Source organism: Oncorhynchus clarkii, chromosome 7, assembly GCF_045791955.1.
Source record: "Oncorhynchus clarkii lewisi isolate Uvic-CL-2024 chromosome 7, UVic_Ocla_1.0, whole genome shotgun sequence".
Lineage (NCBI taxonomy): Eukaryota > Metazoa > Chordata > Actinopteri > Salmoniformes > Salmonidae > Oncorhynchus > Oncorhynchus clarkii.
The window spans coordinates 84,957,837-84,978,207 of record NC_092153.1 but is presented as its reverse complement, the minus strand read 5'-3'; the positions used below and the strand labels follow the sequence as shown (position 1 = coordinate 84,978,207).

The 20,371-nt window shown below is 43.1% G+C and overlaps 1 protein-coding gene across 2 annotated transcripts in view; it reads left to right on the top strand.

Annotated features, from left to right (window-relative positions):
• The window catches only part of LOC139413935 (filamin B, like), a 99,665-nt gene that overhangs the window by 17,102 nt on the left and 62,192 nt on the right, over window positions 1–20,371 (top strand). For both annotated transcript variants that reach the window (XM_071161804.1, XM_071161805.1), the window contains exons 2-5: window positions 16,782–17,030; window positions 17,188–17,282; window positions 18,321–18,468; window positions 19,355–19,548. In XM_071161804.1, the coding sequence (XP_071017905.1) occupies window positions 16,782–17,030; window positions 17,188–17,282; window positions 18,321–18,468; window positions 19,355–19,548 (686 nt within the window). The remainder of the gene's footprint in view (window positions 1–16,781; window positions 17,031–17,187; window positions 17,283–18,320; window positions 18,469–19,354; window positions 19,549–20,371) is intronic.

Here is a 20,371-nt window from a genome sequence, read left to right as displayed (position 1 = left end):
AAGTATTTTGCTGTGATGACACACTGTGGTATTTCACCCAGTAGATATGGGAGTTTATCAACATTGGGTTTGTTAATTCTTTGTGGGTCTGTCTAATCTGAGGGAAATATGTATCCATTTGGCAGGAGGTTAGGAAGTGCAGCTCGGTTTCCACCTCAGTCTGTGTGCACGTAGGCAGACCTGGCTCGAAAGAAAACCGGCTAAGGCGACCGTTCTCAATTGCAAGGCTGTCTGTACAGTCAAAGATTTCCTTCATTTTGGGTCTGTGGTCAGGTATTCTGCCACTGTACTCTCTGTTTTGGGCCAAATAGCATTCTAGTTTGCTCTTTTAAAAAATATATATGTGTTATTTCCAGTGTGTCAATTAATTATCCTTGTTTTCTCATGATGTGTTTGGGTGTAATTGTGCTGTTGTCCTGGGGCTCTGTGGGGTGGGTTTGTTTGTGAACAGAGCCCCAGGACCAGCTTGCTTAAGGGGCTCTTCTCCAGGTTTATCTGTCTGTATGTGATGGCTTTGTTTTGGGAATCGTTTCCTTTTTAGGTGGTTATAGAATTGAATGGCTATTTTCTGGATTTTGATAATTAGTGGGTATCGGCCTAATTCTGCTCTGCATGCATTATTTGGTGTTCTACGTTGTACACTGAGGATATTTTTGCAGAATTCTGCATGCATAGTCTCAATTTGGTTTTTGTCCCATTTTTGTGAAGTCTTGGTTGGTGAGCAGACAACCATAAAGGGCAATGGGTTGTATAACTGAATTATTTTTAGCCAGATCCTAATTGATATGGCACATTTTCTGTTCCGATTGATGGCGTAGAATGCTCTTGCGTTTTCTTAGCTGGTTCACAGCGTTGTGGAAGTTACCTGTGGTGCTGACGTTTAGGGCAAGGTATATAGTTTTTTTTGTTGTGTGCTCTAGGGCAATGGTGTCGCTGGAATTTATTTGTGGTCCTGTCAACTGGACCTTTTTTGGAACGCCATTATTTTGGTGTTACTGAGATTTACTGTCAGGGACCAGGTCTGACAGAATCTGTGCAGAATATCTAGGTGTTATTGTAGGCCCTCCTTGGTTGGGGACAAAAGCACCAGATCAGCAAACAATAGACATTTGATTTCAGATTCTAGTAGGGTGAGGCCTGGTGCTGCAGACTGTTCTAGTGCCCGCGCCAATTCGTTGATATATATGTTGAAGAGGGTGGGGCTTAAGCTGCATCCCTGTCTCACCCCAAGGCCCTGTGGGAAGAATTTTGTGTTTTTTTTTTTGCAAATTTCAAACGCACACTTGTTTGTGAACATGGTTTTTATAATGTCGTATGTTTTACCCCCAACACCACTTTCCATCAGTTTGTATAGCAGACCCTCATGCCAAATTGTCGACGCTTTGAAATCAACAAAGCATGACAAGACTTTGCCTTTGTTTTGGTTTGTTTGTCAATTAGGGTGTACAGGGTGAGTATGTGGTCTGTCATGTTGTACTGTAATTTGGTAAAAAGACAATTTGACATTTGCTCAGCACATTGTTTTCGCTGAGAATGCACTAGTCTGTTAATGATAATGAAGAGGATTTTCCCAAGGTTGCGGTTGACGCATATACATTTGTCTCCACTTTGGGGTGATCAGTCATTGATTCCAAATATTGTGGAAGCTAAGGATGATAAAGAGTAAGTATAGCCCGTTGGAATCTGTGGTCTGTATATTTGATCATTTCATTGAGGATACCATCAACACCACAGGCCTTTCTGGGTTGGAGGGTTTGTATTTTGTACCTCATTCAATGTCATTTGAGAATCCAGTGGGTTCTGGTAGTCTTTAATAGTTGATTCTAAGATTTGTATATGGTTTTGTGTTCGAGCCCAAAAGATTCTAGTGGTGTCTCAGTCTGTGAGACACCCCCCCCCCCCCCCCCCCGGTGCATCTCCCCTTTCAAACTTGTTTCCTTCCCCCTCGGCGCCTCCTTTCTCCTCTTGACCGCCCCCCCCTCCCATGGCCACCCTATTGCTTCTTTCAAACATGTTTTCTTCCTTTGCTTTGTAATTGAGATTTATGCTTAAAGCCTGGTGAACCCGTATGGGGGGTGCGGTGGTGCTGCTGCTGCTGTGTGACTGTATAATTCCAGGCTAGAAAACAACCGAGTGGTTTGTCATTTTTAACTTCTTGGCTTCAGTTTCTTAATGCATACAGCCAAATGTACCGATGACACTGCAATCCCGGGCACACCTTTCTCTCCCTTTTACTGTAGTTCAACTAACAATGATCCATGTAGGATAGGATTCCCCTAAATCCTCCTACTTCCACACTAGATGGTTTCTAGAGCAGAGGACAGACACCGTGTGTATATGGTGTTTCTATAGTAATATGACTCTCGACTTCAGGGCACTCCGACCGCTTTCACACTGGATGTGTAACCAGGCCAGCTCAGTGTGAAACGCCCTTTTGTTGGCTTCGTCCCAATGTCCTGTCCTTGGCTGCGCTGTCTGTCAGGAGCCTAAAGCCCTGTCTAGACCTGACCGTTCATGTAGCTTTTATATATTCTGATCACAAGAGTTCTGCTCGCGGCATTAAGAACACGTCCGGATTCCATCTTCCTGTGCTATATTCAAATTCCAGTGTGCCTTCTACAAATGGAGGAATACGTCAAATATGATAACACAACTGATGGCTTTAGCTAACTAGCCAGCTAACCTCCTGTAGCTAGCTAACCTCCTGTCGCTAGCTAACTAGCTAGCAAACTAGCCAGCTAACCTCCTGTAGCTAGCAAACTAGCCAGCTAACCTCCTGTAGCTAGCAAACTAGCCAGCTAACCTCCTGTAGCTAGCAAACTAGCCAGCTAACCTCCGGTAGCTAGCAAACAACGTTAAAGGGAGTGCAAACAGGTTGGCATAACTCGAGCCAAACAAATTGCTTACAAATGTTAGCTAGCTGGCTAGCATTTGATGCCAACAAACCCTTTTCTTGACACGCTGGAAAAGTATTTCCTCCAACGTCATAATGTTACGGTCCAGATCCCATTGGTTCCAAATCAAAAGTTATCTGGGGATTTGTGGGAGTAGTACTGATGATGTCGCCCACTGTGCTTTTGGGAGGCCTGATTTGCATTCCTGACCACCTCCCTTGAAGTGGTCAGACAGATCGGAACACAATCAGACCACAAAGTAACTTTTGTGCGTCGAGACCCGTATTTTAAATGTGATCTTTGTATCCTGATAGCAGAAGTGGCATGTGAAGTGTAGACACGACCTTGGTGTCTGAAGGGGTCTTTATCTTGTTGGTGATTGTACTGGGTCACTACAGTATTGGGACACATTCATTGTGGACTCTCGCTAGGTGCTACACCAGGTATAATATTCCCTAAATAATTCACTACTTTTTAACCATAGCCCATAGGTGTCTGGTAAAGTAGTGCATTATGTAGGCAATAGGGTGCCATTTGGAGCATACAACTCTCTTGTTCCTCTGTCTGCTCATACAAAGCTGAGGCCAAAATGGAGTCCTGTTTTGTAGTTGAATTTTTCAGAATGGTCTTTGTGGTTTTGGGCACACTAGGATTCTAAATAAGTTTGTAGCAAATGGTCTGTGGGGGTCATGATGGGGAGGCTTTGACAAATGATTCAAGCATTGACTCAACACCCCGGCGAGGCCTTAACAGATACAGAATTACCCACTTTCCCAATTAACTCTACTGATGTCCCCCACCAAGACGAGCCTGTCTACTGATGTCCCCCACCAAGACGAGCCTGTCTACTGATGTCCCCCACCAAGACGAGCCTGTCCGTTTTATTCAGAACTTTAATTAAAGTGCAGTATGTTGGGTATTAATATTAAAGTACCTTATGGTTAAGGGGATGCGCTGGCCTTCTCCCGTGGGTGTTCAGAATGAAGCTTCAAAACCACATTTCATTCATTATCCTCAATGGCTGTGAATCAGAACACTGCAGTTCTGTCTCGTGTTCTCCTTCCTTCCCTTCATACTCGGTGAGATCTAATGATGGTGGTTTAGGTGACAGAAGTTGCTGGGAGCTGGAGTCGTGTGACTGGACTGTTAATGGGTTTATGGGGGCGGGGCTCATTGTTCTCTTACATCCTCATTGGCTCCCCTGAGGTGGTGATCTCATCCGAGAGGAATTCCCTCCACTATGTACTACACCACACACAGCTCCAGCTTGGCAGTCCCCGTACTGTCCCGTGAAATCATACATGACTTACTCCATTAGCTGCTCGTCTGTCTCCCGCTCTGCAGAATGGCATGAGTAGAAACCGACTGCTCTCAGGGCAGGCCTGGTTAGAGCTATACTGAACCTAAATATCAACGCTGCATGTGACAATTTTCAAAAATTCTACTGAGTTAAATGTAAGGAAATTAGTCCATTGAAAGAAATTGGGGGCCCTAATCTATGGATTTCACATGACTGGGAAGGGGTGCAGACGTTCTAGGCCCACCCACTAGGGAGCCAGGCCCAGCCAATCAGAATTAGTTTATCCCCAAAAAATGGCTTTATTACAGACTAATCCTCCTCCCCCCCCTCAACTTGATATCTGTGGCGTTGTGACAACTGCACATTTGATTGTCCCAAACACAAAGTGCACCTGTGAAATGATCATGCAGGTTTAATCAGTCTTGATATGCCACACCTGTCGGGTGGATGAAATCTTAAGGAAGAAATGCTTACTCACAGGGATATAAACACATTTGTGCATAACATTTTAAGAAGCTTTTTTTTTAAAATTGTAATGGATCATTTCTGTGAATGAAACATGGTACACTTTACATGTTAGATTCACTAGCTCCTGATGTCTCATTGTGCTATTTATAAACATGTGACTGGTTCAACAGTTCTGGAGAATTACGGTGATCATGTGACATGAACGGTCTGCTTCATCTAACGCAAGTATTAACTTAAATATTTAATGAAGAACATTGTTCTGACTTGACTGAAATAATTCCTTGTCTTTTTCCAAAACCCTGGTATACCGCCCAAGTCTAATGGTAGGCTCAACAGGTGTCCTGGGAAAGGGGGTGTGACATACACGGACACACACACACACACACACACGGACAGACACACACACGGACGAACGGACAAACAAAGGTCTCTGTTTCTCACACAAACCTGTTTGTAATCTGGTACCCCACAGGACCATGGTCTATCATGTACTCACACAGCCCTGTCTTCTCCGACATGTACATTTACCACTACACATTTTATTTATTTTACCAGGTAAGTTGACAGAACATGTTCTCATTTGCAGCACCAACCTGGGGAATAGTTACAGGGGAGAGGAGAGGGATGAATGAGCCAATTGTAAACTGGGGATTATTAGGTGACCGTGATGGTTTGAGGGCCAGATTGGGAATTTAGCCAGGAACGTAAAGACACCAGAGATTCTTCAAGTACCAACAGCTTTTCTGTTTGGAGTGTCTCGCTCTCTCTGGGTCTTCGTGAATACCAGAGCAGGAAAGATGGTGCCAACAGACTGCTGACGTGCTCCAACCTGACTTTACTATTTTGACCTTTTCCTGTTTTATTTTTTTGTATTTAAAGCTCACACCATTATCACTTACCTTCAAGTATGATTTAGTTCGAGCTGTAAGATGAAAGCTGCTTGTATTAACTACCATACTGAAGGAATGGATTGAGACTTTACAGAAGTCCAGCTTAGTCTAAGCTATTCTCATTTATCGTCTCATGTAGTCAGTGGTTGTATTTGTTAACTGTTGGCACAGCGTTAGGTTTGCATCCTGTTGACCGACTGCAGGTGGGGCCAGCAACACAACTCACCATGACATCATCAGACGGGAACCAGATTGTCCTGCTGTGGTGTGAACCAGAAGGGGGAAACGGTCAGCGTTTTTATTTTATTTTTGGGATGCACAAATCGGATGCAGACGTTCCTATGTCAGTACATTTTTACTGTTGAAGTTAGGCTTTCTACGATGCTAAATGGACGTTCACTGTAAAAAATTGTGTGTCCAATGTTTCATAGACGTATGAAAGACAATTTTTACCATAACGTTTAGGTTTTCTAACTAGTGTTACTGTTAACGGGTTAGGCTTTCAACATTTCACTCACATCGTCACGCCAGACAGTATTCCCCATTTTTATTTCCTGATAATGTTGTGCCTATATGAATGAACCTTGTCATGTAACATCAGTTAATGTCCTCTGTGTTATGTAGGGTAATACATTAATGTCTGCAGGTTATTGTGGCACGATCTTAGTCGCACACTTCCTGTCCTTGGAATGTTTCCTGAACTGAAGAAACACCATAAGACAGTCATTGTTACAGCTCCCTCCCCTCCCGCATTGCCCTCTCACTCCCTCCCTTCTCCCCCTTCTTCTGTAGTATGGATGTTGTCTAGGAGTGTTTGTTTGGTCTCCATAGCAACCGGGGGAGAAAGAAGGGAAAAAAATAAGCAGCTTCCAAAACCCCCTTCAATCGTTTATCTGGTTTGGAATTATGTGTTTGGAATTTGGAACGTAAAGTGGTGTTTGGAATTTGGAATGTAAGGGTTGTGCATGAGACATCTAAAGTGTGTTTCAACTCATTCATGACGCTTCCTGTTGGTGTTAGGACAGGTGTTAGATGGGGCTGTTTTTTTTAACTGACCTGTTCTTACAAAGTGAAACAAACTTTTTAAAGTGGATTAAATTGAAACGAGACTTTTTGTTACATATATTAAGACTAAAGTGTTAAGTCCAATTTATTTACAGTTAATTTGAATAGACAGGCACTCCTGTTGAGGTAAATATTGCTTGTGAACAGCCGCCCGCTGTAAGGCAAACGGGCTCCTTCCTGTGGTTTAATTTCCTTTCCAATTAGCGGAGTAAGGAGACTCTAGATTTAAAGGTCTATATCGTAGTTTGGACGTGGGCCTGTAGCATTCACCTCCCTAAAGTGGATTTCCAGATGATGTCGGCTCCCAGGACACACTATCTAAACTGATGGGATGACTTGGATGTTTTCCACTGAAGAGCAGTGTTCAAAGACCTCATTGGATCTAACGTACCATACTGCGTGTTGTGTTTCTATACGGGTGGAGGCCTTTAGCCAGTCATTTCTACTACAGTTCATATTATAGCTTCACTCCCTGGACATTTTAATTTACACATTATCTAGTGGTGCACCAAGTGTTCTCTTTTCCCTTGGTGGGTGCCCGACTGCACCTTAGTTACTTCTCTAGATTTACGACTGCCACTCAAGTCCAAACTAGTCGGTGGTTCTGTTCTTCCCTGGCCTTATCCCATTCACCTGGCTGGCTCACTGGCTGGGGTGAGAAAAGGACAGGATTTAGTTGAACCAGAATGAAACAATGGAACCGTGATTTGTCCTAGCAAGTTGTGTTCTGCTGAATTCAAAGACCTTGTTCCCTTTCCCCCACCCCCTGGTTCTGGAAGCTATTTAAAGGGATAGTTTGAGTTTTTGGCAATTAAGCCCTTTGCTTTCACTTGCAGTTAGAAGTAAGTTGACGGTTGTTTATGTAAACCATTGCTAACTAGCTTTGGTACAATGACTGGAAATTGCACTAACGCTAGTTAGCAACTTCCTTAACTTCACGCAGATGCATAAAAGTATCCATGGGTTCATCGGACAGGGTGCGTAGAATCTGACACTCCCTTTAATTTTACGGCTGGGCCTTGAAGGACTGCCCCTTTAAGCTAATGAGCAGCCGTTATGACTAACTAATTGTTATTTGTTGTCTCAAAATAAGATTTTGCAATGACGTCCTCCCCCGGGAAAACCCTCCCCTAGCCCGGACACCGCTGGTCCCATTATGACCTGCCCTGTGGGACTCCCAACTATTCAAAATGACATGCCCCCATAACTGGTTTTAACCTCAGTTTGATATTAACGTCTGTGTTTATCGACTTATTTAGGAAAAGTCAAGGACGGCAGCGGGGCATGACTTGTTAAGTGGCAGTAATAAGGTTTATTTCATGAGCAGTCCCAATGACCCCTAGCAGCTCAAATGTCTAGAGACATGGTCTTTAGCGTTGCTAAATGTACTAATGTAAAGGATGAAATATCTTCCTCTATCGTCCCTTCTGTCGGTGTACGTAGATGTGATGCTTTTCAGTTACACCAAACGGAGCTGGCAGGGGTGTGACGTGCCCTAACCCTCTTAGTCCCCCTACATCCTCTGGGGAAGCCATGTCTACCAGGCCCCTAACCCTCTGGTCCCCCTACATCCTCTGGGGAAGCCATGTCTACCAGGCCCCTAACCCTCTTGGTCCCCCTACATCCTCTGGGGAAGCCATGTCTACCAGGCCCCTAACCCTCTGGTCCCCATACATCCTCTGGGGAAGCCATGTCCACCAGGCCCCTAACCCTCTGGTCCCCATACATCCTCTGGGGAAGCCATGTCTACCAGGCCCCTAACCCTCTTCCCTTCACCCTCTCTGGGCTGGCTGGGGACCAGGAACCGGGGATTTGTGTTAATGGTTCAATGTGATTCTAGGACTCATACACATGGCAGTTCAGATGGTCTTGGTTGTTTAGAGGAGAATTTCTCCCTTCTGCCTGTCATGTCTCAGCTCCCTTATCCTCTCTGTCTGGCGTGCTCTGTCTGGCGTGCTCTACTCTCCTCCAGCAGTGCCTCAGACAGCGAGGCTCTGACTTAGTCCTGCCCTCTCTAAAGAGATGTTTGGCCTGCAGGGTCTTTCCAGTGAAATAAGGTTAAATTAGTAATTCCCTCTGTGATGGACCGTGAACAGCTGGGAGATTTCCCAGCCTCAGAGCTGTTAGGTTAGGGCTGTGAAACTCAATTACTGTGTGGGGGGGGGGGGCTGATTTAATCAAATTAATGTTATTGATTCGTAAGGTACTCGGCGCTCACACCCCTCCAGGAATTGAGTTTGACGTCCTTGTTCTAGGTGGACAGTTAAGGCTGCAGCTGGAGATGGTCCAACTTCAGCAGGCCTCTGGTAGTAACATACTGTAGTTGTTAGGAACAGCCGAGGATTCCCAAGACGTAGTAACATACTGTAGTTGTTAGGAACAGCCGAGGATTCCCAAGACGTAGTAACATACTGTAGTTAGGAACAGCCGAGGATTCCCAAGGCGTAGTAACATACTGTAGTTAGGAACAGCCAAGGATTCCCAAGGCTTAGTAACATACTGTAGTTAAAAACAGCCGAGGATTCCCAAGGCGTAGTAACAACCGCACCAAGACATTTCCCATTAGAGGTATTGTAGTGTCAACTCTTTATTTTAGCTAACACCGCTGATTTGTCTACAGATTGACGAACTGTAACCTCAGCAAAGCAGTTGCTTATCAACAAATAGTCATTACTATCTGGACTATCCAGGTTTTTTTCCTCGTTTACTCACCCAGGAGTGGCAGGTCGCCAGGTGGTTAGAGCGTTGGACTAGTTAACCGAAAGGTTGCAAGATCGAATCCCCCCCCGAGCTGACCAGGTAAAACTGTCGTTCTGTCCCTGAACAATGCAGTTAACCCACTGTTCCCCAGTAGGCCATCATTGTAAGTAAGTATTTGTTCTTAACTGACTTGCCTAGTTATAACTAGCATTTGTCCTGTGGAACGTTGGAAGAGGGGTTGTCTGTCAGTATACACCACACACAGTATATAGACTCTTTGGGAAGAATGATGGCTCTTGGTTTCTGAAGAATAGGCTCTCAACCCCAATTTCAATACAATGGGCTGTATTGGGGGGGGGTGTATGGGGGGGGGGGGGGGTGTATTGGGGGGGGGGGGGGGGGGCTGTATTGCCAAAGCAAGTGAAGTAGATAAACAAAAGTGAAGAACAGTAAACATTACTGAATTCTGAAAGAATACAGACATTTTAAATGTCGTATGTCTATACATACCTCTCTGTCACCATGGTGATGGCCACTTTCCACCCACCAATGTCTGACAGGGTAACTCGACACAGACCGACACACTAACACGGCTCTGGGACAGACGTTTGTTGCTCCTAGGGAAGTGTTCAAGACCTTATTTACTTCAATTATAAGACGGGGATCTGTGAAATAGAAGTTTTAGTCAGTAACCACTGAGGTTTACTTTGTATTTTTAAAACAGAATTGTTTCGGAAGGGCCAGTCGCGTTAAATATTCCACAGGTACTTTATAGGGACAGAATGTTATTCCTAAACTATGCTACACACACGGCGATCCTGCAGAATAAACTGCTTTCCTCGGTCTGCTGCTGTCCGTCAGGCTCTGACAGAATGACTGTCTCGTAAACTACATTTCAGTTGAGCTTGTCAAAAAATAAATGTTTTATTGGCATGTATGATAAGATACACTTATCTGTTGCTGTTTTTAAAAGCCAATCTGTTTAGTGTTTATGCTGACACATGATTGTGTACGTGGGATTCTGCCTCCGTTGCCCCCGAGTCTTTCTACACGTTCATATTGTCGTGAGCGCTTAGTCACAGCATGGTCCATGGCTGGTCATGGATGATTTGTTGGTATGCATTACAATACAAACTGGAGTTGAGGCTCAACTCCTCGTCATGCAGTGTATTGGGTCATCTGTCTCTGCTGTCTAAATCGGTACCAGACTATGGGGGTGTCAAACGGAGTCTATGGGGGGGGGGATCGTCAAACTGTCTCTGGGTTGTGTTAGGTACTCCACTTTAGCTGGTTGTCTTGGTCTTAACACATTGAAGCTGGTTTTTCATTTCCTTTCAGAGCCAGGCCAGCTACTATGGGCCCTGGTCTAAAGTAGTGCTCTATATAGGGTGCAATTTCAGATGCACCCCGGTACAGCCCCTGCTATCAAACTGCCAGGGAATTTCTGTCCAAATTTCAGAAAGTGCCTGTCTGGTCTCTCACCCTGCCATATGTTCTCAAAGCGGTCTGCCTGTTAGGTATAAATCAAGGGGCTCTGGTCTGAAGCCGTACGGTTCAAGCCAGTACTGTTTGTATAGCATAGTGAGAATAATAATGGCCCCAGGACTGGACCCTGTGGAACTCCCCAGATTTTATTTAAGTCATAGTAAGTAATAATTTGTTCATGACGCTCCACACAACTCTTACAGAAAAGAAGCACGAGAACTAAAACAGAACCACAATGTGAAAATATAGTTCAAATAGAACATTTACATTTTTGTACAAAAGTATTTTATTTGACACAGTAAACACACACTGGGCTGTGTTGGGTAGGGTGTGTCTCATCAGCTGTGGGTTAGAGTTCAACTCCTGCTCTGCTCACACCATTGTTATGTGCTCGCTGACAGGATGTTTGGCAGAGATGGCTGATACTGTGTACACACACACACCTCTTGAAGCGTTGTGAATGGTGCAGTTGTGGACAGGGTGCAGCCCCTCCAGGTTGGGCAACGTTCTGCTCTGACCGAAAGATTGACAAACTGCCCATCCCGTCTCTATAGCAGTCTCTTGTTGTGGTGATGTGTATAATGAATTACACACCGCTTGAAGATGACACCTATTGAATGGTTCTGTACTAAATGGCTCCCTATTCCCGTAGGGCTCCAGTCAAAGTAGTGCACTATATAGGATATATGGTGCTATATAGGACGCATCCACTGTTTGAACGATAAATCACTTCTGTAAACTGTTGTGACATAGCTGTTGAGCAATATTTTTCAACAGCTATCTGATTTCCCAACTGTTTTGGAGGACAATCTCTTCTCTAAACTTCAAGGTTTAATTTTGTTCAATTGTTTCTTGAACAACTGTCTACTTGTGGACCATGCCCCGAGCAATGGTTTTCTACCTGATCCTGTACAGCTACATGTGTCTTACTCTGGCCAAAGTCAACCGTTTTCCTCCTTATCCGTAGTCTTCAGAGATGAGCTAATGGGGGTCCTTCCCCCCCTATTGAGATCAGTGAATGAAGCTGTTTTGGTGTTGTGTTGATTAGGATGGCCTCACCAGTACGGTCCGAGGGAGAGCTGTGTTACTGTATGAGTTGAAGGTCGTCTTCACCAGGGAATTTAAACATTAAGACGGTACAGTGCCTTCAGAAAGTGTTCATACCTCATGGCTTAATCTACATTTTGTAATTTTTTTTTGATTCAGGCTGTACCTAATAGTATCATCCATCTACACACACACACACACACACACACACACACACACACACACACACACTAGCCCGTAATGACACCGTGAACTTTGTTTTTAGAAATGTTTTGTTAATTTATTGTAAATTTAAATATTGCATTTACGTTAAGCATTCCCACCCCTGAGTCAATACTTTGTAGAAACACTTTTCTGGGTGAGTCTCGAAGAGCTTTCCACGCCTGGATTGTGCAACATTGTGTTTTATTCTTTTCAAAATTCTTCACGCTCTGTCAAATTGGTTGTTGAACATTGCTTAACAACCATTTTCAGGTCTTGCCATATTTTCAGTAGATTTAAGTCAAATCTGTAACTATGCTTCTCAGGGATCTTCACTGTCTTGGTAAGCAACCCCTGTGGAGATTTGGCCTTGTTTCGGGTTATTGTCCTGCCTGAAGGAGACTTCATCTCCCAGTGTCTGATGGAAAGCAGACTGAACCAGCTTGTCCTCTAGGATTTTGCCTGTCCTTAGCGCCACTGTTTATTTTTAATCCTGGATAAACTCCCCAGTCCTTAAGTACAAGCAGACTCATAAAATGATGCAGCCACCACTATGTTTGGAAATATGGAGTGGTACTCAGTGCTGTGTTGGATTTGCCCCAAACAACTTTTTGTCCTGAATAAAAAGTGTTAATTGCTTTGCCACCTTTTTTTGCAGTATTTTAGTGATTTTAATGTTATGGAATATTTTTATACTGTACAGGCTTCCTCTTCACTCAGTTAGTATTGTGGAGTAACTACAATGTTGATCCATCCTCAGTTAGTATTGTGGAGTAACTACAATGTTGATCCATCCTCAGTTAGTATTGTGGAGTAACTACAATGTTGATCCATCCTCAGTTAGTATTGTGAAGTAACTACAATGTTGATCCATCCTCAGTTAGTATTGTGGAGTAACTACAATGTTGATCCATCCTCAGTTAGTATTGTGGAGTAACTACAATGTTGATCCATCCTCAGTTAGTATTGTGGAGTAACTACAATGTTGATCCATCCTCAGTTAGTATTGTGGAGTAACTACAATGTTGATCCATCCTCAGTTAGTATTGTGGAGTAACTACAATGTTGATCCATCCTCAGTTAGTATTGTGGAGTAACTACAATGTTGATCCATCCTCAGTTAGTATTGTGGAGTAACTACAATGTTGATCCATCCTCAGTTAGTATTGTGGAGTAACTACAATGTTGATCCATCCTCAGTTAGTATTGTGGAGTAACTACAATGTTGCTGATCCATCCTCAGTTAGTATTGTGGAGTAACTACAATGTTGATCCATCCTCAGTTAGTATTGTGGAGTAACTACAATGTTGCTGATCCATCCTCAGTTAGTATTGTGGAGTAACTACAATGTTGCTGATCCATCCTCAGTTAGTATTGTGGATTAACTACAATGTTGCTGATCCATCCTCAGTTAGTATTGTGGAGTAACTACAATGTTGCTGATCCATCCTCAGTTAGTATTGTGGAGTAACTACAATGTTGCTGATCCATCCTCAGTTAGTATTGTGGAGTAACTACAATGTTGATCCATCCTCAGTTAGTATTGTGGAGTAACTACAATGTTGATCCATCCTCAGTTAGTATTGTGGAGTAACTACAATGTTGATCCATCCTCAGTTAGTATTGTGGAGTAACTACAATGTTGATCCATCCTCAGTTAGTATTGTGGAGTAACTACAATGTTGATCCATCCTCAGTTAGTATTGTGGAGTAACTACAATGTTGATCCATCCTCAGTTAGTATTGTGGAGTAACTACAATGTTGATCCATCCTCAGTTAGTATTGTGGAGTAACTACAATGTTGATCCATCCTCAGTTAGTATTGTGGAGTAACTACAATGTTGATCCATCCTCAGTTAGTATTGTGGAGTAACTACAATGTTGATCCATCCTCAGTTAGTATTGTGGAGTAACTACAATGTTGATCCATCCTCAGTTAGTATTGTGGAGTAACTACAATGTTGCTGATCCATCCTCAGTTAGTATTGTGGAGTAACTACAATGTTGCTGATCCATCCTCAGTTAGTATTGTGGAGTAACTACAATGTTGCTGATCCATCCTCAGTTAGTATTGTGGAGTAACTACAATGTTGATCCATCCTCAGTTAGTATTGTGGAGTAACTACAATGTTGCTGATCCATCCTCAGTTAGTATTGTGGAGTAACTACAATGTTGATCCATCCTCAGTTAGTATTGTGGAGTAACTACAATGTTGCTGATCCATCCTCAGTTAGTATTGTGGAGTAACTACAATGTTGCTGATCCATCCTCAGTTAGTATTGTGGAGTAACTACAATGTTGCTCATCCATCCTCAGTTAGTATTGTGGAGTAACTACAATGTTGCTGATCCATCCTCAGTTAGTATTGTGGAGTAACTACAATGTTGCTGATCCATCCTCAGTTAGTATTGTGGAGTAACTACAATGTTGCTGATCCATCCTCAGTTAGTATTGTGGAGTAACTACAATGTTGCTGATCCATCCTCAGTTAGTATTGTGGAGTAACTACAATGTTGATCCATCCTCATTTAGTATTGTGGAGTAACTACAATGTTGATCCATCCTCAGTTAGTATTGTGAAGTAACTACAATGTTGCTGATCCATCCTCAGTTAGTATTGTGGAGTAACTACAATGTTGCTGATCCATCCTCAGTTAGTATTGTGGAGTAACTACAATGTTGCTGATCCATCCTCAGTTAGTATTGTGGAGTAACTACAATGTTGCTGATCCATCCTCAGTTAGTATTGTGGAGTAACTACAATGTTGCTGATCCATCCTCAGTTAGTATTGTGGAGTAACTACAATGTTGCTGATCCATCCTCAGTTAGTATTGTGGAGTAACTACAATGTTGCTGATCCATCCTCAGTTAGTATTGTGGAGTAACTACAATGTTGCTGATCCATCCTCAGTTAGTATTGTGGAGTAACTACAATGTTGCTGATCCATCCTCAGTTAGTATTGTGGAGTAACTACAATGTTGCTGATCCATCCTCAGTTAGTATTGTGGATTAACTACAATGTTGCTGATCCATCCTCAGTTAGTATTGTGGAGTAACTACAATGTTGCTGATCCATCCTCAGTTAGTATTGTGGAGTAACTACAATGTTGCTGAGCCATCCTCAGTTAGTATTGTGGAGTAACTACAATGTTGCTGATCCATCCTCAGTTAGTATTGTGGAGTAACTACAATGTTGATCCATCCTCATTTAGTATTGTGGATTAACTACAATGTTGCTGATCCATCCTCAGTTAGTATTGTGGAGTAACTACAATGTTGATCCATCCTCAGTTAGTATTGTGGAGTAACTACAATGTTGATCCATCCTCAGTTAGTATTGTGGAGTAACTACAATGTTGATCCATCCTCAGTTAGTATTGTGGAGTAACTACAATGTTGCTGATCCATCCTCAGTTAGTATTGTGGAGTAACTACAATGTTGATCCATCCTCATTTAGTATTGTGGATTAACTACAATGTTGCTGATCCATCCTCAGTTAGTATTGTGGAGTAACTACAATGTTGATCCATCCTCAGTTAGTATTGTGGAGTAACTACAATGTTGATCCATCCTCAGTTAGTATTGTGGAGTAACTACAATGTTGATCCATCCTCATTTAGTATTGTGGAGTAACTACAATGTTGATCCATCCTCAGTTAGTATTGTGGAGTAACTACAATGTTGCTGATCCATCCTCAGTTAGTATTGTGGAGTAACTACAATGTTGCTGATCCATCCTCAGTTAGTATTGTGGATTAACTACAATGTTGCTGTTCCATCCTCAGTTAGTATTGTGGAGTAACTTCAATGTTGCTGATCCATCCTCAGTTAGTATTGTGGAGTAACTACAATGTTGCTGATCCATCCTCAGTTAGTATTGTGGAATAACTACAATGTTGCTGAGCCATCCTCAGTTAGTATTGTGGAGTAACTACAATGTTGCTGATCCATCCTCAGTTAGTATTGTGGAGTAACTACAATGTTGTTGATCCATCCTCAGTTCTCATATTACAGCCATTCAACTTTGTTTTAAAGTCCCTATTGGCCTCATGGTGAAATCCGAGTGGTTTCCTTCCTCTCCGGCAACTAAGTTAGGAAGGAGGCCTGTGTCTTTGTACTGATACACCATGCTCAAAGGGATATTCAATGTCAGATTTTTTTTCCAATGGGTGCCCTTTGAGGCATTGGATCTCTCTTTGAAATTCACTGCTTGATTAATGGACCTTACAATTATCTGTATGTGTAGGGTACAGAGATGAGGTAGTCATAAAAATCATGTTAAACACTACAGGCAGTGAGTTGTTGTGACTTAAGCACATTTTTACTCCTGAATGTATTTAGGCCATAATAAAGGGGTTGAATACTTACTGACTCGAGACATTCCAGCTTTGAAATGTATTAATTTTAAAAACATAATTTCACTGACATGGGTTTTGTATAGGCCAGTAACAAAGTTTCAAAATAATATTTTGATTCCGTGTGGAAAGTCAAAAGGATGTGTACTTTCTGGAGGCACGATCTGTTTTGTCAAGAAAAATACTGGCATTATCAAGACTTTCTCCTCCTCTGTCCTTTGTCTTCCTCCTGCTCCTCCTTCCTCCTTATTGCTTTCAACCCCTCTTCTCTTCTCCATCCTTCGTCTTCCTCCTCCCTTCATCCAGACAGTAAATGGTGTTTGTTGATGTGAACCTGAAATCTGATCCTAGATCTGTCTCGCCCCTCCAGACTCGAAGGCCATAGTGGATGGTAACATGAAACTGATCCTGGGCATGGTGTGGACCCTGATCCTCCACTACTCCATCTCCATGCCGGTGTGGGAAGACGAGGTGGATGACGAGGCGGAGAAGAAGACTCCAAAGCAGAGGCTTCTGGGATGGATCCAGAATAAAGTGCCAGACTTGCCCATCAACAACTTCAGCAGAGACTGGCAGAGTGGCAAGGCCCTGGGAGCCCTGGTCGACAGCTGCGCTCCAGGTAGGTTCTGGGGGTCAGGGTGTGTACAACAGTCTATTCGGATGTCTAGAGGTCAACTGGTGGTGATCGTGTGCTTTTTGTCATTGGGTGGGTGTTTAGGATAAGGTTTCGATATTGATAATGTGAGTGGTTTTTATTGACGTTATTGTTTGTGCAGGTCTGTGTCCTGACTGGGAGACGTGGGACAACAAGCCCTCGGACAATGCCCAAGAGGCCATGCAGCTGGCTGACGACTGGCTGGGCATCCCTCAGGTGAGAATAACACGGTTTTGTCAGGGAGGGCTCTAGTCCCTGTGAGGCTGGACCAGGGGGCCCTCTGGTCCCTGTAATTTGTTTCTGACAGTAAACTGAACACATTTCTCCCAAATAAAAATGTCATTTAGACCATTTATTTACAGAAAATGACAACTGGTCAATATAACAAAGATGCAGTGTTGTCAGACCTCGAATAATGCAAAGACAATAAGTTCATATTTTTAAACACAGTACTAATGTGTTAACTTAGGAACTGACAGTAGTTTATCGTAACTGACAGTAGTTTATCGAATCAATAAAATAAAAAATACAACGCTTAACTATAAATTGTAAAGATGGAAATTGATCATTTTAGTGGTATTTAGTTGTATTTACCTACCAGGTGGGTGCTGCATTCAAACAATCAAAAGCGTTATTGAAATCAATCATGCAACACGCCCAAGTTAAACGTCTGCAAACAGTCTAGCTGTTCCAAGAGTTATTAACATTATTTATACAACGGGTGGGTCTAGTTCTGAACGCTGATTTGGTTTAAACCACGTTCCAGCCGGTGTCTAGTCCACAAGTTACCACTGGCTAAATCTATGATGTTAAAATGCCTATTTACTCTGTTCAATCTCTCTGCGCAATCCACTGTCTCATCAGCCCAGCCAGGCAATTTATAAACTTGATGTCCACTTTAAAAAGCATGTAGACATTATCTCCCATTTCTTTTAAGACTAACATTTGGTTTTCAACAGCAGAGATTTGTATAAACCTGTCTGTCTCTGATATTGGCAACATTGTAGTAACACTCCAGACTTACTCTGTGGTGTTAACCCTGCCTCCAGATTTACTCTTTTATCCACAGCCTCAACACCAGCAAAGTTCTGTTTGAATACTGAAATCTGTAGATTAGATTTGACGTTAACCACTTTTCCTGACCCATGTGACGCGAACAGCAATAATTATAGGTTGTCAGCAGAACTCAGGGCCTCATTGTGTGTTGTCTGGAGAGGCTATCTGATATTGTCGGGTGTCTGTCTTCTGTCTTAGGTGATTGCACCAGAGGAGATCATCGACCCAAGTGTGGATGAACAGTCCGTGATGACGTACCTGTCCCAATTCCCAAAAGCCAAACTGAAGCCTGGTGCTCCCCTCAAACCCAAACTCAACCCCAAGAAGGCCCGTGCATATGGACCAGGTAATATATAAATCAAACTTATCCAAAGTGACTTTCAGTGCATTCATTTTTAATGTCTGATGCCTGAGGAAATGTTACCCACAACCCCGGCATTGCGAGGAATAACTTCTCCAAAACCGCACAACATTACTAGGCCCAAGCTTAATAATGACACCTTTTCTATGTCCTACGGTGTGCCTGCCAAACCCATATCATGTAGCGGTCTACACCGAGTCAACAAAACATTAAGAACACCTCCCAGTATTGATTTGCACCCCCCTTTTGACCTTAACAGCCTCATTCATCATTTAGCTGTCTTTTTGCTTAAGGGTTTGAAGCTGTTCAGGGTTCTGTTGGTTCCAGATTTGGTGCACTGGTACGGTACGGCTTGCCACGCTGTTGCAGAAACGGTCTATGGCTCGGGACTGGAGTCATCGTTTTTTTTTTTGCGTTTCTAACACCGCCTGGTATAGAGGTCCTGGATGGCAGGAAGCTTGGCCCCAGGGATGTACTGGTGCCCTACTCACCACTCTCTTTAGAACCTTACGGTCAAGGGCAGTGCAATTGCCATACCAAGGGGCGACGCAGCCAGTCAAGATGCTCTCGATGGTGCAGCTCTAGAACTTTCTAAATCTTTTCAGCCTCCTGAAGGGGAAGAGGCGTTGTAGTGACATCTTCACAACTGTTTGGGTGTGTGGACCATGTTAATTCCTTACCCACTCCACTATAGCCCCATTGATGTGGATGGGGGTGTGCTCCACCCTCCGTTTCCTGTAGTCCACGATCAGCTACTCTGTTGTCATGACATTGAGGGAGAGGTTGTTGGCCTGGCTGTTATTGAGTACAGTCTCCTGCATCTTCTACAGTAGAGTGTCTGGTGTGTTAATCAGGCGGTTCTCTCCCTCAGGTCTGGAGCCAGTAGGTAACAGGGTGTTGCGTCCTGCTGTCTTCACGGTGGATGCTTTCAGTGCAGGTCAGGGACAGGTCACTGTTTACGTGGAGGATCCAGAAGGAACCAGAGAAGAGGTGAAGGCGGTTCCTAACGAAGGGAAGAAAACCTTCAGTGTCACCTACATACCCCAGGTTATGGGTCATCACAAGGTACAGTACAGCCAAGTCCCTTTGTAAAACATTAATGCAGCTAACCATTACTACGAACTGATCTTGTGCCATTCCCCCACAACTCGGTCTGTTGCGGTGACCGTATTTCCACCACCCCAGTGGTCACGAGTTATGAAGGTAGTCAAATTCCACATTTAGTCACGGTAACTAGTCTTCTCCAAGCTCTGATGCTGCTGATGGTCATTAGTAGCCTACCAAACTTGTTAACTACCTGGTACTCAGCACTCTATTGTCCCTCTAATCACTCTGTCCATTACATTTGCTTTGATGTCAATCTAATCAAACACTTCATGAGAGCCCGTGAGCTCATGTTGCACAACATTTCTATAGGCTATGCAATTGCGTGTGAAAACAGTGATGGCCTCTACTAAAAAGAGGAGGATCCCATCAGCTTTCTATCAACTTGGCCTATTTATTTCTCAACTTTCCTAATATTAAACTTATTAGGCTCATCTTTACAACAGGAGTATAGCCTACCTGACTGGCATGAACATGAACTACGGGGAAGTTGTCGTCCTGCTATTTAAGTGCATAATGTCATCTTAAATTTTTTTTTTTTAAACTTCATTTTTTTTGCCGCTTCCCCTTTTCAAAATGGCTGCATGATAATGATCCGTTCTAACTCGTGTTATTTAGCATATGTAAAGACCAGACGATTCAATCAAGAATAGTCTGATGGGTGACGATATTATCCTATCGTTTGTGCGTTATTATTGTAATCATAATCGCACACCTCATGTAGCCTTACCCCACAGGCCTATGTTTTGATAAGTAATTTGGTCACTTTAGTTGTGATAATTTA